This window comes from Brachyhypopomus gauderio, chromosome 2 (assembly GCF_052324685.1).
Source record: "Brachyhypopomus gauderio isolate BG-103 chromosome 2, BGAUD_0.2, whole genome shotgun sequence".
Classification (NCBI taxonomy): domain Eukaryota; kingdom Metazoa; phylum Chordata; class Actinopteri; order Gymnotiformes; family Hypopomidae; genus Brachyhypopomus; species Brachyhypopomus gauderio.
Genome location: NC_135212.1, coordinates 43,702,446 through 43,730,327, shown reverse-complemented (window position 1 = coordinate 43,730,327; position 27,882 = coordinate 43,702,446). Strand labels below are relative to the sequence as shown.

The 27,882-nt window shown below is 48.3% G+C and overlaps 1 protein-coding gene across 2 annotated transcripts in view; it reads left to right on the top strand.

The window, feature by feature from the left end:
* Positions 1-507: 507 nt before the first annotated feature.
* The window catches only part of sdk2a (sidekick cell adhesion molecule 2a), a 92,354-nt gene continuing 64,979 nt past the window's right edge, over positions 508-27,882 (top strand). For both annotated transcript variants that reach the window (XM_076996779.1, XM_076996778.1), the window contains exon 1: positions 508-777. In XM_076996779.1, the coding sequence (XP_076852894.1) occupies positions 645-777 (133 nt within the window). In that variant the 5' untranslated portion in view covers positions 508-644. The remainder of the gene's footprint in view (positions 778-27,882) is intronic.

Genomic DNA, 27,882 nt, shown 5'->3' with positions numbered 1-27,882 from the left:
TCCTGTTCACACTCCCGCACCGTGTCTCGCAGAGCCCAGGGTACGCTGCAGATACTATGGGGAATATGTTGGCCAAAACGAACGGAATAGGCCCAATTATTCGTCCTTATTGTTTGCTACATATGTGGCATAATTTTACCTGTCTGATGCTGCGGTACAATTTCTTGAGCATCTGTCACCTTATCTCTTCCATGGTCTCACTAAGGGAATCTCGCTTGCAACTTGTTTAACGCTCGTTGAACGTAGTGTACACTGACGCATCATCACAGCGAGTGTGTATTGAACGGCGTCCCTGTTAATTGATTTCAGTAAAAATCGACCAAATGAACTCCTTCCCCACTGCGAGCTCATAGCGGAGTAGCTTAACTTTAAAACGATCTGATCCAGAATTCCTGCGCAAACACCAGTTGTACTATCGCCCTGCAGTTAAGGTAGTTCTTTAAAGTTTCGTTGCTCGCTCTCTCTTTGGCTTGCACACTATTAAGCAGACTCCTCCTCGGCGAGTGCCTGCTATAGACTGACTCACACTGCGCTCGCGAGGCTGTCACCGTTCAGCGGATCAAGTGCGCGCGCGGACGCCACGCGCAGGGACTCGCGCTCCGTCTCTCTCCAGGACTCCAGGGGAACTGTCAGTGCCGAGCAACATGTATTCGGCTCGGAGAGGGCGAACGCGCGCCTTCCAGTCACACTTGCTGTGGACCATGTTTGGGCGTACGCTGAAGTGGACAGCCAGATGGATTCTCATCTTTTCCGTTGTACACCTCACGCACGCTCAAGGTAAGAGCATGGATGCTTTTTTTTGGCTGGATATGAATGCGACTTTGCGAGTCCCTAGCCTACTCTTTAGGCTTGCATTAGCAGGTCTCCCGAGACGGAGATGCTGCGCGAAGATTTTCTGCTGTAGGCGATATAGCCCAGATAGTTATTCTGCGCAAATCTAAAATATTCCATACACCTTTGCCAATTGCAACAAAACATATAACGTGATTTGAATATTATACGGAGGGCTTGTATAAACAACACGCAGTCAGTTGTGGAGTGCATTTCGGGTGTAAAGAGACCACACCACCAGCATCCGTCTCGGGGTTTATTCGTAGTTACTACTCCTCCGCATTGGGTCAAGTTCAAAGAGATGTAGTTGCCTAAAGCTCTCTCTCTCTCTCTCTCTCTCTCTCTCTCTCTCTCTCTCTCTCTCTCTCTCTCTCTCTCTCTTTCTCTCTCTGGCAATCCCTGAGTAAATCAAAGTGGCTCAGTAGGAAAATTAATAAATAATCGAATATATAGATGAACCTCCTCGATCTTTCTGAAGCGAGTGATTTACTCTCAAGGTACTGTGTGTGTTGTGTGGAGTGTTATGAAATGCACACAGAGGCTTTTAATCATTGCAAAGTATTCACTATATCCTCATGCCTAGTTGCTTTGATACGGTGCAACAGAGGGATGAGAATCCAACCTTGGGGACACTAAAGGGTTAAGATGTTTCCTTTTTTTGATGGCATCAGAAATTACAGCCACTGTGTGCCACATGCCTTTCTTTACAGTTTGGTCCAAGAAACATTTGACCTTTCAACAGTGTGTCTTGCTGTGTCCACAGGGTGCTTTTGCCATCCATTAATTGCTATAAAAAAAAAAAAATCAACCAGCTGTCCTGAGGCAGATGGTTGATATCCAGTCCTGCATGACGGACCTCAAAGTACCGGCCCCGGGGGCTCGTTTACCCTGAAGTGGCTGGGGTCTGGCGCTGCACATTTGATTGTCACAATGCTCTAAGCATTAGAGTGCAAAGAGCAGCATCGTCCTGCTGTTCCTCCGCATTCAAACAGGACTTTGGCGGGATCCTCGACGGAGGACTCGTGCAGTTCCTCCTGTGCGTTGCACGGCTGCCCGTTGGTTTCCTACAGCGAACACGAGTGTATTCCCACCACGTGTGTCAGCCGGTGTCACACACTGCGTCCCACCGTGCACACCTGCATCCTGCGTCTGCTTTCACACCACTCTGTGTTGCCGCTCCTTCCTGTCGATTGCCCACACTTTCACTCTGCAGCCTGCCTTCGTAGTCTTTGTCAGTAATCAAAGCCAGTCACGATGATTGGCTTTGAGGGTGCTATCGCTGCAGGTTATTAAGTTCAGTCCCTTCTGGTAAGGCCAGCCCTCCCAGATATGTCCAACCCCCTCTGGCCCTACCAGCCCCTTCTGGTAGGGCCAACCCCCTCTGGTGAGGCCAACCCTCTCTGGTAGGGCCAACCCCCTCTGGTAGGACCAACCCCCTCTGGTAGGACCAGCCCCCTCTGGTAGGGCCAACCCCCTCTGGTATTACCAGCCCCCTCTGGTAACAGTGATATGCGAGCAGGGCTGGGGGCTCCTCTGGCTCTGAGCTCCTGTGAGATTGCTGGGTGCCATGGCTCTGCTTGGGTTGCTTGGGGCCCCTCTTGGGAGGAGGCAGCGGTAGCAGTCGAGAGACCAGCTGGGTCCTTCGCCAAGGGTGGCATCAGATCCGCTGGGGGTTCAGGAACCTCGGAAACTGCCACTAGCCACATTGCTCTCTGTTACGGGGCTGGCGTCTATACTTGACCTGGTCTATAATGACCATTGGCAGCACGATGCTGTTGTCCTTAGATGCTCACAGAGCCAATGGAGCTCAAAGCTCTCCCTAAAAAGTTCCTTGCTAAAGCCAAAACCAAAGTCCCCGGAGAGGACAGGGTGTTTGGGTCTTGAGGGTTGTTTTTTTTTTTTTTTTTTTTCACCTAGCGACGACTACACTTCCCTAGCTGCGTTAAATGGTTTGCTGTGCTTTAATTCACGTGGAGAAACCTCACACAGGAGTCTGCACATGAACCCTCTCCAACAGGGAGGCACGCGTGCCAGCCTATTTTATATTCACTTAGACAGCTCGCTGGAAACAGAAAAAGAGGGGAAAAAACAGCCAATGTGAGGCTGCTCGCTTCCCAGGAGAGAAATCAGCAAGATGATTCATGTCTTTGCGAAGATCTCTAAGAAAATCTTTGGGGCTTCTGTGTGTGATGCGACCTAATGTTTGTGCATGTGCGTGAGCACGCCGGCGTTTGTCTCAGTGTGTTCTGAAGTAATCCAGATAGCGACGCTGACGTTCTGCCAGTGCACGGCTGAATTTCCTAGTGGTGCATTATTGTGTCGCTTGGCAGCTGTCTGCCATTTCACAATCTTTAAATCTCACGATTACATTTGATAATCCATCATGCTTAAAAAATGGAATGCATTTGAAATACTTAAATTCTTCTCCTGATTAAAAGGGTCTGCTCTGTTGCTCAGTCAAGATGCTACACACGCACATGCACATGCGTGCAGCAGCAACACATGCTACACACCCCTGACGCTGATGCCAAGACGTCTCCGCACATTCATTCATACATGTGGACACAAAGCAGTGATGAAATGGAGGAGAGAGGTGCCCAGTGCCCCGAGAAGTCACAAGCAATCAAAAATTCATTTTAGGTTTCGATCCCCTCACTGGATACAACCCTCCCCCCCCCACCACCACAGGGGCAGCAGTGGAAGCTTAGAGCCCCCACCCAGATGAGCACCAGCTATTGGTTTTGATGTCCCAGATGGGCTGTAACGAGCAGGGAGTGCTATAATTATGCACACACACATACACACACACACACGCACACGCACACGCACACACACACACACACACACACACACACACCCACACACACATACACACACACACACGCGCACACACACACACACACGCACGCACACACGCAGTTACATTTTGCGGCATATTTATCGCCATGCTGCGACGTGACACTTATTTAATTACATGTCTTCGAGGCTAGGCCCCCGAACGGGAACAGATGTCTGGTGAATTTTTGACAAAAGGCACACGTTTCCCTGAGAGTGACTCTCCCGCCCGCTCGCCCGCCTGCCGCCCCGGGTGTGGCGGGGTGGCCCCGCTCTTTCATCTGCGCAGCCTCTCCCTCAACCGTGGAGACGCAGTCACTACCAGTCGCACAGCGCTCATGCATCCAGCCGTGTCACCTGGGGGGAGGTGTGGGGAGGAGAGGGGGCGTGTGACAGTGAAGCCGGCAGGAAATACGACCCCCAGAAACCTTTGTCTGTCGCTGGGTTGGAATGATGAGCTTTGCTCTCAGCTCTGGTTGTTTTGACAGGGGAAGCCATGACGGTCTGAATGCAGGTAGAACGTCACAGCGTTGTGCATCTCGGCCTCCTATAAGGTGGCCTTCTTAATGCCTGTGCCCAAGGCATATGGCGATGTGTTCTTCAGAATGAAAGTGTAATCAGATTTGTTCTGACTCCAGGGCTTGGCACGGTAATGTCAGTGATCTACAGCTGTCAGGGTTGGTGCGGGCCGCAGTACGGCGTGTGCAGCAGCGGGGCCGTGACGTTGCCGTATTACCGACGGCCGAGAGGATCGCGCCATTCGCACGCGTGCTACTGCCAAGCCTCCACACTGCCACGTTGAGGAAGAACTGGCTGTTAGTTCAGCGTTTACGGCGGCAGCTGGCTCGTGTTCGCCCGTTTGCCACACGGATTTAGTCGGCGCTTTCTTGGTTCCTGTCAACTCTGTGGACATGAAATTCGGTGAATAAAACGCCCCTGTCAGAAACACGTATCGTATTAAAGTGCTTTACTGCCAGATGTGATTAAAACTTTGTGAGATATGGGAGTTAAAAAAAAATCAATTTTTTTGATTTAATGTGGTAAGGTAGAAAATAGTGCAAAAAAGCACTCAAGAAGCAAAGAAAACCAGAGACAGATGCGTGGCGAGAACAAGCATTGCCCTAGATTAAATGCTTGATGAGGGTGATGTCAATAATGAAATTCTTGCCTTTAGAAGGACCTCATTATTTCATGGCTTATTCAAATCAAAGGGAATTGGCTCGAGTGAGTGTTCCACCTCCTTTTGGGTTGTTTACTGACAAGAGAAGGAGCAGACCCTTGGGCTGTAATGTGCTTAATAAATGTTCTACATGTGAACTTGCTTGGGGGAAAGTCATGCCAATTTACCAAGGAAGCGGTGGAGCGCTGTTTCGGAGCCGAAATGGGAACGGGATTAAAATGCACAGGTTGGTGGGAGGTCGTGAAGGGAAATGTTAATATGAGAATGACATATTCCTGGGTGTGTCCCACATAGTTAGGGGGCTGCCGCTGTGCTGGAACGCCTCAGTGCACCACGGGTTTCCTTTGAGCAGACCTTGGACACCGGCTCACGCAAAAGTGACATGAAATTAGTGAGTCTTTTCAAACCTTCTCAGCATGGCTGGATTGCACTAGGGACGGGGGGGGAAGAACATGGTGGAGCTGTGACAGTGTGTCATATGCTCGGCGCATACGGTCTTGCTTCGAGCCCCCTGGGTTCTTCAGTGTAAACATTTAAAGAACAGAGCACGTCAGCTGAAGGAAAACTGCAGCAAGAAACAAAGCCCTCTGCAGCTCCTCTCTCGTTCAATCTCCCCCTCCTGGGAAATCGGGAGTTTATTCTTGTGAATAAAGCGAAAAAGGCAACAGCAAAAAGGCATACAGATAGAGGCACTGATAGAGAGATTGAAACAGGGAGATAGGGAGATAGAAGGAGAGGGAGGAAACTTGTACGCCACATATTACCCCCCCCCCCCCCCCCCCCCCCCGCCCATCTCCCCAAATTCATTTCTGCGGAAAAAAAAAAAAACTATAAAACACACTAAGGCACTCAACCCATTTTTATGTACAAAAGAATGATCTCAGCTCCTGCGATTCGATTCCACCAAATGCAGCAAGAGGGGAACTCAATCCAGGTACAGCCAATCAGAAGGTATGGATAATTTTACCCAGCATACAGCCTGGGCCTCATTGTAAAACACAGTGCCGCTTCCTAGCAATAGAACACCACGTAGTTCTCCCAACACCGAGCATTTCGCCTGCCACAGTATGGACCTCATCTGCACACGCTTCATGCTGGAGAACTGGCTATTGTTATTAGTTTATTCTTTTGCATGAAATGAATGAACTGGTTCACCTATCATTTTAAGAGCTGGTGGAAGGGGGCTGTATGCAGTTGAATGTCTCCAAACCCACAGCCTCTGGACTCTGGGCAGAAGTATGCTTCTTTCTAGGTGCTTTGGAGAGAGGCTGATGGGTGGTTACTTGTGAATCCACTACACGCACGGGGGATGTGGGCAGAGGCTTCTGTGATTGTAGCCTTCTCTGCACCCCCCTCCAGTCCACACCCTCCTACAACCTCTCGACCCCACCGCCACTATCCACGGGGCTGGCAGACCAGGAGTCCTAGGCTGCATATTAGTGTCTGTTTCCCCACCATCGATCCCAACAAACACAGGGCCTCCCAACCGGCCTCCGTAGAGCTTGATGTCACCTCTGTCTTCCCGTCTTGCCCTTTCTTCCTGTTCTTCTTTCCTTTTCCTGCGCCACTTAGAATGCTAGTGAGCTAGCTAGCGAAGGCGCCGCTAGCCCTGACTCTCGATACGAATAGGCCTCGTGCTGCTCATTTGCATTTCCTCATTGCTCATTGTTTGCACAACAGAAGTGAGTGTGGCTGCGAATCATGAATATGTAAGAGGGGGTGGGGGGGGCTTCTTGCACACAGGCCTGAACCAGGACGTAGCCCCGCCCACGCTGTCCATGCTACGAATATGTAAATAACTCACTACAGAGCAGACCTTGCTTTACCTGCAGTGTGTGTGGCAAACGTCTAATAAAAGAGTCCAGACACCATGTTCCTTTACATTTGACATTTAGGGAAATGGTTGACGCTGGTGTTTCGCTAGTACAAAATCCCTGAAAGTCAAACGTCTCAGAAAATGTCTGCGAATGGATTAGCTGCTCGTCTTCTTACACTGCCATCGGTAGCAGCGCGGGAGACGCTGGGTGGAGACCCTTTTTGTTTCTATCAAGGCCACTAATATGAGCGCCTTGCAAAATTGACAGTTTCAGTGGACATGTGGATTAGTACCAGTTAATTAGGTCCATTGTGATAACAGTGAGGTATGAATCTAAAAAAAAAAAAAAAAGTTAATTCCCCTGCAGCGCGGGCTTATGCCCTGAATGATTTAATAAGAGCTCGGGGAACTGTGAAAGACTGGGAGGTTAAATGTGCTCCCTGGCAATTTGCACCTCTCAAAGCCATGAATGCTGACAGGGATAAAAGAGATTCTCGGGTGGATATGTTTGGCTATTTATTTTCATTTCAAAGCGCGAAAGTAGAATCCAGTAATACTGCTTTGATGCATTTAAGCAGATGTGAAAACAGGCACCCGGAATCCTTGACTAGCGTAACCGGAGAGCCCCGAGCGCACGCAGATGCTTGCACGGTCGCCGGTAGAGAGAAGGTGCTGCACCCGAGGCAGAATGGAGACTGCTTCCGTAACTGCCTGCCGATTCAGGCAGTGCGCTGGCTAAACTCACCATGCCCACCACCCGAATCAATTCTGGGCAGTGGAGCTTGGAGAGGAGGAGAACGCCATGTAATATGCAGTGCCAGAGCTGCCAGCGTTTACGCCACTGAGCTGCCAGCTTCCACCAAACTTCGCTTGACTGTTTCGAGCCTCCCAGGTACGGGCCGCGCTCGTGCACGCTGCAGACACGAGCAGAGACTGAGGCGGTTCACAAAGCAGCTCAGTCCACATCACAACACACGTCCTAACACAGAACCCTGTACGCACAACTGGCATCACGAAACATGTTTTTAACATTTCTGATGATGAAAATGTCATAAAGATTAGTCATATTGCATATGTGAACGAGTGGGTTGTTGAGGAAACTGTGTTCTTTACAACGTTTTCACATTGCCATTGATTTGATTCTTCTAATAACTGACTGTGACCAGAACACCAAAGCAGGGTTCTTGGAGCACGCGCGCCCACACACAGCGGGTGAAACAGCCGAGCTTTATGCTGGAGACTTTCAGAATAAACCAAAGTGTAACTTTGAATCTGCCCTTTTGAAGGTCGCAGGACCTAAACAATCAGTGTGCTCCGCCCTCTGGTCGTGACACATGCGTGAAGAATGGCCTAATAACGATGTAGAACCTCCCACTGCTTCTGACAAGTCCTGTGGACAAACAATGTGCTACATTTTGACGTCTGCCAACCTGAAAGTGACTCACATATAATTACCCTGCGAGCATGTCAAGCAGAATTTATTCAGCTCTCTTTAAACCAGTTATTAGCAGTCAAAGTCGGATTAATATCTGCACAGACTTGAGTTTAGCCCAGGCGGCCCTCACTAAAGCACTGTCTGCACATGCAGTAACCCATGACTGCCATGCAGGGCTGACTGAAGACTATCTTCCTGCTTTTCTGCTTAGATGACTTAATATTTGATGGATGAGTAGATGACGATTGGGATTCTTTTGGTCAGAGAGGGAGTCTCACAAAGGATGTGTTAAGACTGCTATTCTCGACTAGAGGAGAGAGATGGAAAAGGGAAAGTATTTGTGTGTGTGTGTGTGTGTGTGTGTGTGTGTGTGTGTGTGTGTGTGTGTGTGTGAGAGAGAGAGAGAGAGAGAGAGAGAGAGAGAGAGAGAGAGAGAGAGAGAGAGAGAGAGAGAGAGAGACAGAGAGAGAGAGACAGACAGAGATCTGCTGGTATGGATATTGGTGCTGTACAGAGCAGCATAAATCAAAAAGGCTGTTAGAATCCCAGTGGCAGCTAAGAAGCCGACAGTGTCTGAGTGTGTGCATGCAAAAGTATAGAAATGGTGGACAAAAGGGATTAGTGTGTCCGGTTTGATTCTTCAGCATATTTCCATCAGATCAGTCTGTCAAACAGTCTGAGAGTACCACCCGTTTCCACTCCACACCACAATAACCTCCACTATCCCTTTGGCCAGGAAGCCTGTCTTTTAAGCTTCTTACCCTCTAGTAAGGTCAGACCTTCTCAATATTGTTTTATTGTTTTTTTTTTGTGAATGATCTAGTAGGACAAACTTTTGGTCTGATGCACTCTGACAAAGACAAGCGGGGTATGGCAAAGGTCACTGCTATGTGAAGTGAGGGGGAGGAAGAAGGGTGTGTGTGTGTGTGTGTGTGCGTGTGTGTGTGTGTGGGGGGGGTTCTCTCCAGACAGAGCAAAGACGTGATGGCTGAAGGCAGGGGCTGCTCATGTCAGCCTGTATCAGCTCAGGGCCTCTAGATGTTAGTGATGCTTCCTGTCGTGCAGAGCTCATCGGAGGGTCTGCAGGGCTGAGGGGCCTGTGGGATTGTGGGATACCTACAGGACACAGTGCACACGCACACACACACAACCCAGAATTTATGAGTCACGAGCATGCTTACGGTCACATAGCACAACGTAGGCTTAGCCTCCCCCTTTGTTGTCATCGTCACGGCAACAAAGGCTGTAGAGCACAGGTGCGCTGACATATGACTCCCGCGCTATCGGACAGCGCAGCCTGTTGGCGTTTCATTAGGAAAGGGGCGGGGCTATCAGCTCGCCGACGGCCCGGGCGGGAGGCTGATGGCTCCCCCGACCGCTATGTTGATCCGGCAGCATCATTAGGGCTCAAGCCAAGCAGCTCTTCACGGCGATCGCTGCAGTCCGCACTGCAGGCCCCGCCCGCACGCTCCACCCGCAGTCGCCGGGGTGGTGCTGTTCTAATCGCCGGTGTGTGTGTTTGCGTCTTCCCCCCTAAAAGCTTGTTTTATTTATGGAGTCCTGCGCACGGTCTGTAGAGAATGGGAGGGGGAGTGGGGGGTTGTGGAGAGCGAAAACTGCCCATCTAAACTGGCGAAGGCATCGTAAAGCACTTCATTAAAAGACTTCGGCCTTAATAGAGCAGTGGAGACGGCTCAGGCTCTCCGGTCCAGCTCCTTTTATTTGATGTGCGCATCCCAAATGCAGTTGTATTCGTTAGTAATGAATTTCGAGGGCGGCGACAGTGAGCTGTCTTGTTGAGATGCAAATGGTCTAATGTAACTGGTAAAAGTTCCTCACGATTTTGCCGTGCAGCTGAACTCCCATGATGTCAGCGACTCTGGGAAGGGCGTTAGATTCCTCTCGAAAATAACGGGTTCGCCTTTAGAGCTCCTGGTCCGTGACCACCCATAATCTTAGAGATGACCTTGCTGTGAATTATGATTATAAACATACACCCGTGATTGGTTCTTCTTGATCATGTGACTTGGCAGGACCAACTGGAGGCTGTGTTTGTTGGCCGGGTGCACACCTTACAGCTAATTGCACTTGTTAGATTTCTATATTCACACCTTCCGCTATTCTCTGCAATTAAGATCCAGCCATAAAGTCCTTATGAGGCAGAATAACATGAAGGGTCAAAAAATGAGAGGCTAATTAATTCTCACTAAAATTAACGATTTCTCGTTTCGCAGCCTCTAAAATGGCTTTTTGATCTGGAGTTCTGCCGTCTGCGCCGTTTGTCCGCCCGTGATGAGCAGGAGCGTATGGCAGACACAGAAATCAAAAGCAATTGTTCCTTGACAGGCCCTACCTTCGGAGTGATTGCCCGTGTTATTAATTTGTAGGATGAGTATTGCTGTCACGAGCCTGAAACGGCAGGGCTGCGTTAAAGGAGCGGCTTTATGAATGACACTCAAGACTAATGAATATGAATACATTTATAAAAATAGACACAGAGCGCTACTGAGCAGTAGATTGGGAGTGACAGTCACATTGACTAGTCTGGACTGATGAGAGGGCTGGGGTGTCTGAGGAAAAGATCCAGGGCTCACGCACTCCCTCGCTCTCTCACACCCAAACACACACACACACACACACACACGGCTGTCACTTGCAGTGAATACTGAGTGTGGCTTTGAACCTGCACGCTTCCTTCCTTGTGACCTGGAAGAACTTGTGCTGCTTTACTAGTAATGCTTCTCTATCGAACTGTTATTGGCAGCTGTTTACTCCTTGTTCGCTGCAGTGATTTAAGGAGACGAGACGTTCCTTCCCTCATCTCGCATTTAAATTGCACCTGAAACATCTTGCCATTTTTAATGAGTGATGCTGGCAAAAATGAGACACAAGGCACAGCTGTTAATTTCCATGTCCCCAGACTCCAGCTATATCAGTCAGCCATGTGGAGCATTTTGGAGCTAAAAACATACATCACTAGTTTACCTTCACATGGTTTCTCTGACATTTATGTCCATAACCATTATCTAATATTGTTCTGCCTATGACAGCGTATTAATTCAAATGGTTGCAGAATGACAGGGCATTTATTGATATTAGATTACAAATGGAAGTGAATTGGTGTATGTTGTAGACATAAAGCATAATGTTTCAGTAATGAAGGGAAGCGGTATTATTGTTCTTCTCCCTGGTGACCACACAGCCCGGTGAGGTAAAGAATCGTGCACGGCAAAGCCAGCTGCCCCGGTGAGCAGAGGAAGATCCCCACCCCTCTTCTGGAAGTGCTACCACCAGTCAGTCCTCTCCCTCCGGCGCATGAAACCGAGCCCGTCTACGCGCGCACGCAAACGCACGCAAGCGATGGCCGTTGCACGTAGCCACAGCAGTTCACAGTTTCTCTGGTAATTATCACGAAATGGCTTTTTCTCTCCTCGGAGAAAGCAAAGGCACCAGCGTGCGAGTTCTGCTGGGAGCACAGATAAGCGAGATCACAAAACACAAATATGCAGATGGGCTCGTCTGGCTCTCTCTAGGGAGCAGTCTTAATTGATTAATTGTAGATGTTTATTTGATCAGTTGCGGCTTAGTAAACCAAGACTTTTATTTGCCGAGCTGTTCTGCATGGGAGAGAAATCGGTGTGGCTATGAATATATATTTATTTTCAACTTCAATTATTCTTTTCTGCTTTCTGCTATTTTGTTCCCCGTCGTGTAGGTGCACTGCAGAACTGGAGTGTTGTGTGTTAATTCCTCATAACTCAAGGACAAACAATTCGTGAGGATTCTTCTCATGGCAAAGAAGACATCCAGCTTTAAGGGCTCTTATTAAATGCATTATTCTCATACGTTTCATACACTCTCTAGATTTCTGTGGAGACATTGTCTTGTGTACCATTGGCTCTTTGCGCTGGGATGGCTAACGTGATTAGTGACCATGTTGTCGAAGGACAGACATTGTAACCGCTACACTAACTCGGCTAAAGGACAGTAATATGAAGTAGCCGTTTTATTTTCTCTATCACACCACTGGTTGCTTTGGCTATGTCCTTATCTTACTGAGCTCTCTGTAACACGGTTCTGGTAGCACTGGTCAGTGACCATGATTGCTTAGCACACAGTATGGATTTCGGGAAGTCAGAAGTTAAAATTATCACAGAACATGAAATAGAGAGGTAGACAAGGTGATACCCTAACTAATTTGAAACCATTTTGAACTGACATTGGTCTAGCTGAATAAAAGTTCCACATCTTGCAAGGCATTAAAAGTGGACAGTGGACTATTTGACTTCACATTACTACTTTGCGGATAATCGGGGCATCAAGTGGCATTTAATATGGTGTGTGACAGACAGTCAAACAGACGCATGATGTGCTGTTATGTTGCAGCTGTACTGATTTCCTTGATCTTCGTCCTGTCACGTCAGTTGTAATGTTTGTCTTGTGCCACTAGGGGCATGACTCATACTGTCACGTCCCACTGTCGTGTAAGTTGTTCCTCTGGTAAGTGTAAACGTCAGTACGTTGGACTTAATGGTGTAACTTCTCCTCTTCTTTTCTGTTACTCTATTCTTAAACAAGCCATTTTTCGGATCCTTTCAAGACTCCAGGTAATATGAAAGCGCATAAGAACTGCAACTGTTGTGCATTTTAAAGCATATATGCTTGAAAACTGTGACACATTTAGGAGCTTTTGAAGGGAAGCACCCTAACAGACACAACAAGCTGAAAGATGAAAGGGCTCCTGTCGCCTAGCTGCGCTGTTCTCCGAGTCGCGCGTGTTCGAGAGAGTGTGGGAGCGAAGCAGAACTGATTCAGGCTGGGAGATTTGAAAAAGTGTGCTCATCATCCGTTTCCTCAGCTTGTTTGGTAGACCTGCTTTATGTGTGTGTGTGTGTGTGTGTGTGTGTGTGTGTGTGTGTGTGTGTGTGTGTGTGTGTGTGTGTGTGCATGTGCCCTTTATCGATGTGTACTTCTGCATGCGTGCATATGTGTGTGCGGGTGGATGTGTGTGTGTGTGTGTGTGTGTGTGTGTGTGTGTGTGTGTGTGTGTGTGTGTGTGTGTGTGTGTGTGTGTGTGTGTGTGTGTGTGTCTGTGTCTGCATAGACACAGTAGGCAGAGGCATAAAAAACAGCACTATGTGATTGAACGACTCCATTGAAATGTCAAGAGTCATCAAGCACCATTCAATCCCAATCAGGCCTAACTCTCCTTGTAGTGTATTCTCCAAAGCTGCATGACGCTTCACGGCTGCTTTCTGATTTAGCCCTACTTGACTTTGTCACAAGTTTTCTGGTACAGGTCGCTGGAGCTAGGACGATTCTCACCCCTTCCTTAGGTCAAGGGTCAATTAAAGCTTATTGAATAATGAATGGAAAGAAATAACAGGCCGCTAGGAGGAATGGCTGCCTGGCTTTGTCTCTTGTCTCTGATTGGTGGAGAGCCCTGCATGAACCTGTAATATCCTGTATATATGCAGGGATTCATATTGCAGTCACAGCCACACTGGCTGAAATTGGTGGTTGAAGATGAAGTTGAAATTGGAAAATGGTTATCATGTCTGCATGAGGAAAGCCATTTCCATTTGTTGGGGTGGGAGATCCTACTGTGTGCTCAGACACAGAAGGCACGGTGAGTCCGTTCCTGGGATTAATATCACTTCATGTTTCTCACTTTTGGACCAGATTTTTTTTCTGCGTTTCAGTATTTCTTTTGTTTTTCATATTCTTATTTACTTTTAATTAAATGTTGAAGCAGAAGAAATGACCAACACCAAGCACATACATTACTGTAAATTAAGCTGAAATTAATGTAAATATAGTCTGTCAAGCACTATATTATGCCACATCTTCCTCAGCATGCATAATTTATCATTTCATGTTTAAACATTTTCTTTAATTCCTTTGCATTTTTTTTCAGGTGTAATTGAAAGCAAAGAACCCAGCTCTCCCAGACAGCCGAAATTAAAAACCAGTGGTTAACAACACCACACCAAGACAGAGAGATGTTTCTAGTAATAAGCTAACCAGGCGGGTCTGTTTCATGTTTAGCGAACCAGCACCATCAAAGTCTCTGACACTGTCAATAGATTATTGACCTGAGCAATAAACTGTCCACTCTGCATTAAAGGGGCAATGTTGAATATCTCACTGCAAATAAATAACAGAAAAATTATGAACAAGTACATGTTGGAGCAGGTCAGACCAGGAATTTTCATGATAGCTACAAGAACTGCAAGTTGTTTGTGTCACATGTGGCTAGTCATAACCACCTTCATTACGGTTCTCAGAATGTTACATTTATGACATTTGGTACAGTATGTGTACTCATATATTTACAATCTAATTAGAATGACAATACATGGGATAGCTGTGAATCAAACCTGTGACCTTGGTGTCATAGCATCATGCATTATCACCTCTACCAGCTGAGCTTCAGGAGCTGAATTGATTGCACTAGTTACATATTCTGGGAACCTTCCACAAAACATTTGCAGACCATTAAAGATATTATCATATTGTCATGTTGTTATCGAGATGTTCTACAAAACATTTTAAATAACAAAAACAGTTGATGCTGTCTAGATACATAACACTAATTACATGAGGAAAGATTGTAGTGTCACACTAGTTATAGTATTTATCATCATCTGAGTATTTATCGTCATCTGGATCAGCACAGATGATTCCACACTTCCGCTTGTATGAGGCACGGTGTTCTATCGGCTACACCCTTGAGGTAGTTCAAATACTGAATACATTTCATACATCGCAAAGTGCCAAACTACAGCAGTGTGCAGGACAGTCATGTACGTTTCAAAGCAACAAGAAGAGCTTTGCTTTCATAGCTGAAGAAGCAGCTCTCTCTGAAACATCCTGTCTCTCTGCTCTCTATGTACTTGACTACAAACTCTCTGCTCCTTTTATTACAGTAGACTGCAGTTACTCACCCAGAATCTTCTTTTGATATAGATAAATAGATGTGTGTGGGTGTGTGTGTGTGTGTAGCAACAGGATGCATGTTCACACCTCCAGGTGGAAGGGTTCAAACACCCTACCAAGTCCAAACGAGAAGAACCACAGTGGAGAACAACAACATGAAGATCCTTTGGGACCTCCAGATCCAAACAGATAATAGCAAACCAACCAATATGAGAAGCAGGACTGATACCAGAGGAGTACCAGGATGAAAAAACAGACATAATGACTGAATGAAAAAATAGACAAAATGTTAACACTAGTGTTGTCGTAGAGGTGAAAGCAACACTTGGGGCTGTGACCTCTAAAGCTGGCCGAGAGGCAGCATCAATCAAAGTCCAGAAGGGTGGGGTTGGACTGCACCACATTCTCCACCTCCCAGGCCTCCAGTAGAAAGGCGGAGTATGAGGGGAAAAGATACAACCACCCGAAGGTGTGGACCACCCACTGGATCTGGGGTCTATTTTACACAATTATATATTTTGTAATATATATATTTTATATAAACAAAATTATATATTTTGCCTGAATCAGAAGTGGAGAGCCGTACTATTAATGGGTCATGCATTGCACTTGATGCTGAACAGTGAGTGGCAGCATGTTCTATGAAATCTCTTTACTTTGGCCAACAGTCTATTATTTATTGATGCGTTGCTGTTCAAGGTTTCATCAGGATGCCCAGTGATAGAGAGAATGCAACTACCGGAGCTATTGAAAATCAATAAACCTCGTAACAACGTGTGGTAATGAAGCGCCTTCGCCAGGCACATCTCTCCCGTTCTCGCGCATCGCACCTACCAAGCCATGTTTTGTAGTTTTCAGGACGCTACTGTATTTCTATTTGAGCCATTTGTGAGGTGAGCGAAGTATCCGTGGCTACACTCCTTCCCTTTAACTCGCCCTGCACACAGACTCCAGAAGCACCACTGCATCTACGGCCTTATCGATCATGATCACAAGGCAGTAATTTGCTCAGACTTGCAGAGACATGATTAAAGATCCTGGAGCCAGTAGAGGTGGCTTCAGTTGACTCTGGGCATTACGGGCAAGGTACACAATTTCAAACGGAGACTAAAAGGTCCAGGAATGAGCACACGTGCCGTGGAATATGTGTCTTAGTGTTATTTTGTTTTGTATTAGCATTCCGCACTTATCTTGCCCACAACCATCCCGGACTAAAGATCCCCAACACTTATGGTGATGTGTGCAGCCTTTAGATCCATCCTGCCTTTATGGCCTCTTAGAAGTCCTCGATGGGCTTCACTTGTGGTGACGGCGGCTGTTAGAGCCACTAGTGACTAGAGCAAGACAGAGCAGCGGTATATTAGCAGGAACAAAGTGGAGACTGAGCACCAGGGTGAGGAGATACCTGCAGGACGCCTGCCAACCCTGCCGCTAATTAGGCAGATCTTAGAGAACCAGGAGAGATGAACCCCATGCGAGAAGCTTGTTAGGGTAAGGGATGGTGCTCTCTCAGGTCTGCTGGCTTCGAGGGAGAGTGCATGAAGTGAGAATGTACCGAGGGCAGGTGGTGCCAATAGTCCTCTCTCTCTGCATACACACTCTATTCCACCTCAGGACTCCCTGAGTCTGCTCCTCCACTCGCGAAGGGGAGGGAGAGCTGTGTTAGCAACAAAGAGAAGCCTGTTTCCTGACCGCGGTCATGGTCTCCACTAACCTCCATGTCTCTCTGGACTTTATTAAAGGGAGAAATGAAAGACGGTTTCATTTATTGTCAACATGTTTTATTTATTTATTCTTTTTGTTTGTTTGTTTGTTTTTGCTGAAGGGGTTAGCGGGTATCCATGGCCTTCTGCATGTGTGTCATGGGAGGGTTAGTTCCAGTTTTTGATGGCTTACGTCAAAGCTGCACATTGCGGAGACGGCGTCTCTGAAATAGGACATCTCAAACAGGTGTGACCAGTCAGGATTGCAATTTCAGGGTGACGGCTAAACTGTGGTGGCTGTGTTCGAGTGAATGCTTTATGGAGAATGCTCTTTGCGTTTTTAGGCCAGTTGTTTGTGTTGTTTGTTTTGGAAGGTAAAATGACTGGCCACGCTGCAATTTTCCCCTATGCTGCGAATACGAATACGGCGGCCGCGGGCGTTTCACTATGGGAGGAACATTGCTCCAAGAGCTTACAAGAGGTAATGTGGGGTTAGCGATGTGCTACGGTTCAGTGTGCTGACAGCAACGCTCCCCCCTACGCCCCCCAGCTGTTCCTCCACCCACCACCAGGGCCGCGGTGTGGGGCGCGCCCCATCAGCGCCGGCTCACTGAACCCATTCATGGTGCATGGGCGGCAAAAAGAGGTCGCAGATCCCTGGTTTTGTGTGACCCGAAAAGGAAACAACCACAGACCGCTGGAGCCCAGCCAGGGAGTTTTTGACTCGGTCTGGAGTGGTGTGGAATATGCTGGGTCAGGACAAACCCAGCTGCAACGGGTCCGGGCGGAGTGCCGTCTCGCCGAGCCGCTCACGGCAGACGTAGGGAGAGGGCCATTGCCGTATGCTTCTGATACTCTCTGTTCAGATGCATTCCGTGTATGCGGGCCAGGGACTGGACAAATGTGCTATTGATTGCTATTGAATATGCAGTGGTGTCATTTTTTGAACGATGACCCTCATACCAAACAATAGTATTTGCCAATGAGAAAATGTTTCGTGTGCTTTGGAGATACGCAGTGTTCTCTGAGCATTTGTCTTTAGTGTCACGAAATGTGCTGAGCTCTCTTGTCATTTTTAGTCATTTGTCTGTGTAGGCAATTCAGAAAGTTTAGCATAATGTGGACGCAACACACATAGCACAACGTGGTCCTGGTACACTGCAGCTATAGATGGCCTGTCTCTTTATGCTAACAAAATGGTGTGTCTGCTGATTTCCTGGCCCACAGTAGCCAAATACACAGAAGTAGTCAGATGAGTGTTGCCATGGTTTCCAGAGGAACATGCGAGACCTCAGTCTTCTGTCCTCTGGTCCGGCTGTGATAATAATAAGGCTTTTTGACATCTCTGATTCTGACTTGGTCAATTTTCAGGTTGGCTGATCCCCCCAGGAGGCCTGCATGGCCCCTTTAAAGTGTGGCACTGGTCATTATGCGTCCCAGCTACACTTTTCCCAGTGGTGGAGCCCCGGGAGGAGTGGGGCAGGGAGGAAGAGGCCAGGCGCTTCCATCATGGCGGGCCACATGAAACGGCACCAGTGCCTCTGCTCTTCCGCTGTAAATCTACACCGCTCCCGCATCTGGCGTCCATTTAAAGCGACCATTTTCTCTGCATGCTGTAGCTTTAGTGCGTCATTAAGGACGATGTGTGGTTCACAGTGTGTGTGCGTGTGTGTGTGTGTGTGTGTGTGTGTGTGTGTGTGTGTGTGAGACCCTCATTGTGGTCAATGGAAAAAGTAGAAGGAGCTAGGTAGATAGAGACTGTCCTCCATCTGGGGCCAAGGCCACAGTGAATGGGTGAATCAGAGTTACCATTAGCTACAGGCTAATTCAAGAGCACTTGACATTGGTGCAGTAAAAATAATAATAATCAGCTTGTTTAATGACAGAACGCCATGTACAAAGGGTGGCAAAATTCCAATCTGTGAGGGAACTGCAGTTATTTTCTTGGATTTTACCACAAGGGCGGTTTACGGGGTGCTTTCACTGAAGCTCACTGCACATCTTGAAGCAATGTTGGTTTTTGACTGCGTTTTGGTTATCATTTCCTGTAATTTCTCAAATTAAACTTTCATGGTGATGTTAACCCTAGCCACGAATGTTCTCATTACCCTTTGAATACAATTACTCATGCGTTTACATAAACAGGCTTATGTTCTCTCTCTCTCTCTCTCTCACCCGCTCACACACATCCACAAACATACACACCCAAACCCTGAATGCTTAAGGGTTTTCTGCAGTGGCAGAATGACTTTATCATGGGAAAGGATATAATACAAGCCTTAAATCTGTGCAGGCTGTAAGTAACTTGACACGGTACTTTCATTTCAGCTTGGTACTGCAGCACAAAATGAGCTCTAAGGGCAAAAGGCCAAAGGTCACAGTCATGTTTTTTTTTTATTATTCCATGCCTCTTCCAATTCAGAGAAGCACTAAAGTAGCTGAGTGCAGAAAATTTGGATAACTGGAAGGAGCAAAAATATTTAATCAGTTTGTTTACCAGCACTGATTCTAATTTAAGTATAAGCAAATGTTTGAAGACTTTCACCAGCATTTTTCACAAAACAAATGAGGCTACAGCCTTCCTACCACAGCATCCCTACCACAGCATCCCTACCACAGCATCCCTACCACAACATCCCTACCACAGCCTCCCTACCACAACATCCCTACCACAACATCCCTACCACAGCATCCCTACCACAGCATCCCTACCACAACATCCCTACCACAGCCTTCCTACCACAGCATCCCTACCACAACATCCCTACCACAGCCTCCCTACCACAACATCCCTACCACAACATCCCTACCACAGCATCCCTACCACAACATCCCTACCACAGCATCCCTGCCACAACATCCCTACCACAACATCCCTACCACAGCCTCCCTACCACAACATCCCTACCACAACATCCCTACCACAACATCCCTACCACAACATCCCTACTACAGCATCCCTACCACAACATCCCTACCACAGCATCCCTGCCACAACATCCCTACCACAACATCCCTACCACAGCCTCCCTACCACAACATCCCTACCACAACATCCCTACCACAACATCCCTACCACAGCATCCCTACCACAGCCTCCCTACCACAACATCCCTACCACAACATCCCTACCACAGCATCCCTACCACAGCATCCCTGCCACAACATCCCTACCACAACATCCCTACCACAACATCCCTACCACAGCATCTCTACCTCAACATCCCTACCACAGCCTCCCTACCACAACATCCCTACCACAACATCCCTACCACAACATCCCTACCACAACATCCCTACCACAGCCTCCCTACCACAACATCCCTACCACAACATCCCTACTTCAACATCCCTACCACAGCATACCACAACATCCCTACCACAGCATCCCTACCACAACATCCCTACCTCAACATCCCTACCTCAACATCCCTACCACAGCCTCCCTACCACAACATCCCTACCACAACATCCCTACCACAACATCCCTACCTCAACATCCCTACCTCAACATCCCTACCACAACATCCCTACCACAACATCCCTACCACAACATCCCTACCACAGCCTCCCTACCACAGCATCCCTACCACAACATCCCTACCACAACATCCCTACCTCAACATCCCTACCACAACATCCCTACCACAGCCTTCCTACCACAACATCCCTACCACAACATCCCTACCACAACATCCCTACCTCAACATCCCTACCTCAACATCCCTACCACAGCCTCCCTACCACAACATCCCTACCACAACATCCCTACCTCAACATCCCTACCTCAACATCCCTACCACAGCCTCCCTACCTCAACATCCCTACCTCAACATCCCTACCTCAACATCCCTACCACAACATCCCTACCACAACATCCCTACCACAACATCCCTACTACAACATCCCTACCACAGCCTCCCTACCACAACATCCCTACCACAACATCCCTACCACAACATCCCTACCACAGCCTCCCTTCCACAGCATCCCTACCACAACATCCCTACCTCAACATCCCTACCACAACATCCCTACCTCAACATCCCTACCTCAACATCCCTACCACAACATCCCTACCACAGCCTCCCTACCACATCCCTACCACAACATCCCTACCACAGCATCCCTACCACAGCATCCCTACCACAACATCCCTACCCCAACATCCCTACCTCAACATCCCTACCACAACATCCCTACCACAGCATCCCTACCACAACATCCCTGCCACAACATCCCTACCTCAACATCCCTACCTCAACATCCCTACCACAACATCCCTACCACAGCATCCCTACCACAGCATCCCTACCACAACATCCCTACCACAACATCCCTACCTCAACATCCCTACCTCAACATCCCTACCACAGCCTCTCTACCACAACATCCCTACCACAACATCCCTACCACAACATCCCTACCTCAACATCCCTACCTCAACATCCCTACCACAACATCCCTACCACAACATCCCTACCTCAACATCCCTACCTCAACATCCCTACCACAGCCTCTCTACCACAACATCCCTACCACAGCCTCCCTACCACAACATCCCTACCACAACATCCCTACCACAACATCCCTACCACAGCATCCCTACCACAGCCTCCCTACCACAACATCCCTACCACAACATCCCTACCACAGCATCCCTACCACAGCATCCCTGCCACAACATCCCTACCACAACATCCCTACCACAACATCCCTACCACAGCATCTCTACCTCAACATCCCTACCACAGCCTCCCTACCACAACATCCCTACCACAACATCCCTACCACAACATCCCTACCACAACATCCCTACCACAGCCTCCCTACCACAACATCCCTACCACAACATCCCTACTTCAACATCCCTACCACAGCATACCACAACATCCCTACCACAGCATCCCTACCACAACATCCCTACCTCAACATCCCTACCTCAACATCCCTACCACAGCCTCCCTACCACAACATCCCTACCACAACATCCCTACCACAACATCCCTACCTCAACATCCCTACCTCAACATCCCTACCACAACATCCCTACCACAACATCCCTACCACAACATCCCTACCACAGCCTCCCTACCACAGCATCCCTACCACAACATCCCTACCACAACATCCCTACCTCAACATCCCTACCACAACATCCCTACCACAGCCTTCCTACCACAACATCCCTACCACAACATCCCTACCACAACATCCCTACCTCAACATCCCTACCTCAACATCCCTACCACAGCCTCCCTACCACAACATCCCTACCACAACATCCCTACCTCAACATCCCTACCTCAACATCCCTACCACAGCCTCCCTACCTCAACATCCCTACCTCAACATCCCTACCTCAACATCCCTACCACAACATCCCTACCACAACATCCCTACCACAACATCCCTACTACAACATCCCTACCACAGCCTCCCTACCACAACATCCCTACCACAACATCCCTACCACAACATCCCTACCACAGCCTCCCTTCCACAGCATCCCTACCACAACATCCCTACCTCAACATCCCTACCACAACATCCCTACCTCAACATCCCTACCTCAACATCCCTACCACAACATCCCTACCACAGCCTCCCTACCACATCCCTACCACAACATCCCTACCACAGCATCCCTACCACAGCATCCCTACCACAACATCCCTACCCCAACATCCCTACCTCAACATCCCTACCACAACATCCCTACCACAGCATCCCTACCACAACATCCCTGCCACAACATCCCTACCTCAACATCCCTACCTCAACATCCCTACCACAACATCCCTACCACAGCATCCCTACCACAGCATCCCTACCACAACATCCCTACCACAACATCCCTACCTCAACATCCCTACCTCAACATCCCTACCACAGCCTCTCTACCACAACATCCCTACCACAACATCCCTACCACAACATCCCTACCTCAACATCCCTACCTCAACATCCCTACCACAACATCCCTACCACAACATCCCTACCTCAACATCCCTACCTCAACATCCCTACCACAGCCTCTCTACCACAACATCCCTACCACAACATCCCTACCACAACATCCCTACCACAGCCTCCCTACCACAGCATCCCTACCACAACATCCCTACCACAACATCCCTACCTCAACATCCCTACCTCAACATCCCTACCACAACATCCCTACCACAGCCTTCCTACCACAACATCCCTACCACAACATCCCTACCACAACATCCCTACCTCAACATCCCTACCTCAACATCCCTACCACAGCCTCCCTACCACAATATCCCTACCACAACATCCCTACCACAGCCTCCCTACCTCAACATGCCTACCTCAACATCCCTACCTCAACATCCCTACCACAACATCCCTACCACAACATCCCTACCACAACATCCCTACTACAACATCCCTACCACAGCCTCCCTACCACAACATCCCTACCACAACATCCCTACCACAGCCTCCCTACCACAGCATCCCTACCACAACATCCCTACCACAACATCCCTACCACAGCCTCCCTACCACAACATCCCTACCACAACATCCCTACCACAGCATCCCTACTACAACATCCCTACCACAGCCTCCCTACCTCAACATCCCTACCTCAACATCCCTACCTCAACATCCCTACCACAGCCTCCCTACCACAACATCCTTACCACAACATCCCTACCACAGCATCCCTACCACAGCCTCCCTACCTCAACATCCCTACCACAACATCCCTACCACAACATCCCTACCACAACATCCCTACCACAGCATCCCTACCACAACATCCCTACCACAACATCCCTACCTCAACATCCCTACCTCAACATCCCTACCTCAACATCCCTACCACAACATCCCTACCACAACATCCCTACCACAACATCGCTACCACAGCATCCCTACCACAACATCCCTACCACAACATCCCTACCACAACATCGCTACCACAGCATCCCTACCACAGCCTTCCTACCACAACATCCCTACCACAACATCCCTACCACAACATCCCTACCTCAACATCCCTACCACAGCATCTGTGCACGTCACAGCTAAATGTGAGTGAGTAAGGGAGTTGGCAAGTGAGGTAATATCAATCAAAGGTCATGTGTAGTACTTTGTTGAAAATCCTTTGCAGTCAATCACTGGATGGTGTGTGTGACCAAATGCTGTCTATCCTGGCCACACTGAGGCAGAGCCACAACACAGCCATTTTACACTAACCCCTCTGAGGTCATCCTGTTGTTTTCTTCTCTTTACTGCAGCCTTTAAAATGTCTGTGCTTCATTAAACTGTCTGTGCTTCATTAAAATGTCTGTGCTTATGACAGCTCACATAGTGTTCCTGACCAGTTCAACAGTTTCAAGTGCTCTATGGTCGTCCATGTGTGCCTAATGCCTAATGTTGCCTTCTGTGGTTAAACGTTTTGGTTAAGTAAGTAAGTTTTTTGTTTACTAAGTGTTTTGTTTACTCCTGCTAAGCTCTGCCGTGTACTCCTGTTTCCCAACAGTGTACCCAACAGCTGCATTTTTTCGCACCCAAAGCTCTGCCTGTGGTTGTCATATATTTATCTAGATATTTCAGCTTCGGGTTTTGCTGGCACCAGCAGCACCAGACTCCAGATGACTGTGCATCTAGAGTCAACTAGAATGGGCCAAGCAGAATTTTTACTAACTCTGCTGTGTATAAAGTAACAGGGCAGCAACACACAGCTGGCCAGCGCAGCCTCCTGAAACACTGACCTCAAAACCATTCCTCTGTTTCACATGGTGCGCTGGAGTTCAGAGCTAACGCAACAAAAAGGCTGTCAGCGATCAGTTGTGTGTGTGTGTGTGTGTGTGTGTGTGTGTGTATGTGTCCATCTGTGTGCATTTAAACCTGCGTGCATGCGTTTGTGTGTGCATGTGTGTATGTGTGTGCTTGTTTCTGTGTGTGCATGCATGTGTGTGCTTGTTTCTGTGTGTGCGTGCACGTGTGTGTGTGTGTGTGTCTGTGTGTGTGTGTGTGTGTGTGTGTGTGTGTGTGTGTGTGTGTGTGTGTGTGTGTGTGTTTGTGTGCATGTGTATATGTACATGCATGCATGTGTGTGCACGCGTGTGTGTGTTCCAGCGTGTGTGTGTGTGTGTGTGTGTGTGTGTGTGTGTGTGTGAACGTGCATGCATGTGCTGGCATGGCGCCATACTTAGCCTGTGGTCTGTCACTGTAGGGCAGGATGAGAGCTCTTGGGAAGTGACACTAAGAGCGATTGTTGTGTTTTAATCAGGGGAGTGACAGAGAGCAGCTGGGAGTGCCTTCCTCATCTCCTCCTCCGCCCCTCCTTCTCCTCCCCTCCTGCTCTCCTCCTCATCCCCTCCTCCTCCCCTTCTGTTCTCCTCCTGTTCTCCTCCTGCTGTCCTCCTGCTCAGGTTTACATAATCCAAGTAGCCCATAACTTACTCACCCATATCAGTATCACACCCCGGCCTGCCGTCCAGACGACCCCCCGCTGCTGACAGGGCACAACGCCCCAGTGGCCGTACGAGAGTCTCATCCACTGGCTCGGCTCACGCACCGCGCTGAAAATACACTTTTACTGGGGCTTCGCAGACGTGCCCACATCCAGTTCACCTGATTCATCGAGCCTCATGTAGAACACGGCCACAGCGTATCGGCCACCAATACGGCACTCCAGCCTGGATCTAATCTGAGGACACGCTCTCTCAAGTTATTTAGGCTAAGTGACTTGCCTTGGGCAACAAACAGAATAAAAGTCCCTTGTGGATGTGGGTGCTTCAAACAGGATGTTTTACCAAGTTGGCAGAAAGCAGGCACACACCATGTTTGCTCTCAGCATGAACAAAGCTATGTGGGTTTGCTTGTGTTTTTTTCTAAATTAGAGATTGTGACAAGAGACATGCTGTAACTACACTGGGGAAGATGGCAATAGCTCAGCGATACGAGGAAGTGGAGAACAGAAGCAACGATATGGGTTTAGCAAGCTTCCTAGAAGTGGCTGCTGTTTAAATGTATCTGCGAGATTCAGCTCCACTCACCCCAATATCATGGTGCACCACGTTAACGTTATCTGCAGAGATAATCCTAATCCTTGGTTTTAGACACCTTGCACATATGACAACCCCTGTCAGGCGACATCATCTGACAGCTGCAGTCCTGGGATAAGGGTCTCTGTAGGATCAGCCGTCCCCTAGCCAGTGACACAATGAGCACACACCCACTTCCCAAACCTCAGACCTTTCTGCACCAGATTACGAGCTGCAATCTGGCTGGGATTGGTGTGTGGGTGTGGATTTGGGGTAGCTGACCTCTGCATCTTATAACCCCCTCTTAATCCAGGCCTGCGTGCGCTGACTTCTGGGTCCACGTGATGTCACCACTGGTCTCAGAGCTTCAGAGATCTTCTGATGGTGCTCTGCCACTGCCCCTCCCGTCTCCATCTCTCCCAGTGTCACCCCGCCACTAGGTGGAGGAGAAATGGGATGATCCAGCCCCACCAGCTAATAATAAATCCAGCACTCCCATTGACTCTCATCACAACCGTTTAGAGGCAACCGCCTCTCCTGCTCCAGACGTGTTTATTTTTTAGAGTGAGTAATTTGTCATATTTTCCACATATGAGATGGGGGGGCACGGAGGCGGAACATACTACACATGGGCAGGGAATTGAGAAGCGCAAATCACTCCTTCATGTGGAAAGCCAGCAATTAACTGGGGATGTCAGCCTTTGTAAAATATAATTGAGTTCAGGACAAAATGAATGTCACTAATCCAAACAGCAGTGTGCTGTCAGTCAGAGTTCTGGAATCCAAACCAACTTGTCATGCTTGTTTATGCTTTTCGGTCTGATTTCCAGACCATATTTCACCCGTGACAAACTCATTCTGCTTCATAGATACTACTTTGTGTACTGGAGTTTGATGGATACGAAGCTTGATGGAAACGTAAATCTCAGGCTTGTGGTAATAACAAACTTAATAGATTTCCAAACTGTGGTTTAGCTTACTTGCATAATTATAGTTTGTGTCTCTTGAATTACAATTTGTTCACAGTAACTACATCAAGCTCCCTCTTTATTATTTTTATTCATTGTTAAAAGTTTCTAAATGTGACAGCTACAGCTAGTCATTGCAATGTAGGGCCAAGTTCTCAATTCGCATAGTGAGAGACCCCAATTTCAAAGGTCAGTGGAAATCACTCTTTTACCTGGCTGGCCGATCAATACTCCCCTGCTCCTTTGTAAGGGATGTGAATTACCCTTTTAACATCAGCACCTTCGCTGTAGCATCTTAAAGACTCAACAGAAAATGTCAGCGTTTAAGGCTGCTCAAATATCAGCTGTCAAGTAAAGGAGAAACGGTGGCATCCTCAAAGAACTCCCTCCAATCTCTCCGCTTGGAGCGTCTCTGAGTCGCCTCTAATTTTGCCCATTCCTGTTGACCCCTGTGTCCTCGGGCCACTCCCTTTAACCTCTGACCTCTTTGTTTTGATCTTCTTACGGAAAGGTGTGGGTGGCTTGCCTGCATGGCTCGGAGGTCCTTAAGGAGCGAGTCCGGCAGCCCGTGCAGAAAGGATGTCCGAAGGGCCCACTGCGGCACTTAGCTAACCCTAAAGGGCATAAAACTGGCCAGCTTCCAACGATACGCACAAGGCCCCCGCCACGGTGGATTAAAGTCTGCCCACCCAGTGGCCTCACACCACTGCGTTCACTATGCCCGCCGTTAATCGGCCAACAGGATCATGGTGTTGTTGACAGTGTGGCAGAGCAGACCGGTCCATTAGCCACAGATTAATTGCACCGTTAGCCCCTGCAATGAGCCTCAGATCAACTCCTGGGGGGTTGGCGTCATTTCCGTAGCGATGTGCCCCAAGTAGTGTCCATGGCAATGGAATTACTTCCTTTTTTGGCTCCCATTGAAAGGAGAAGATGGGACAATGAGACAGCTTGTGTTAATGATGCTTATTTGCACAGTGGTCGGCACTCGGCGTGTCACATGCTCCAGTGTTGCCAGGCAGCGTCATGGTAGTCCTACATGCCCAGGCAAAGGGACAGCTCAGAGCAGAAGTGGGAGGATTACTTTCAGAACGTGTTCTAGTACGGAGTACTGATTACATGATTACAACTGGAATCAGCGATGTA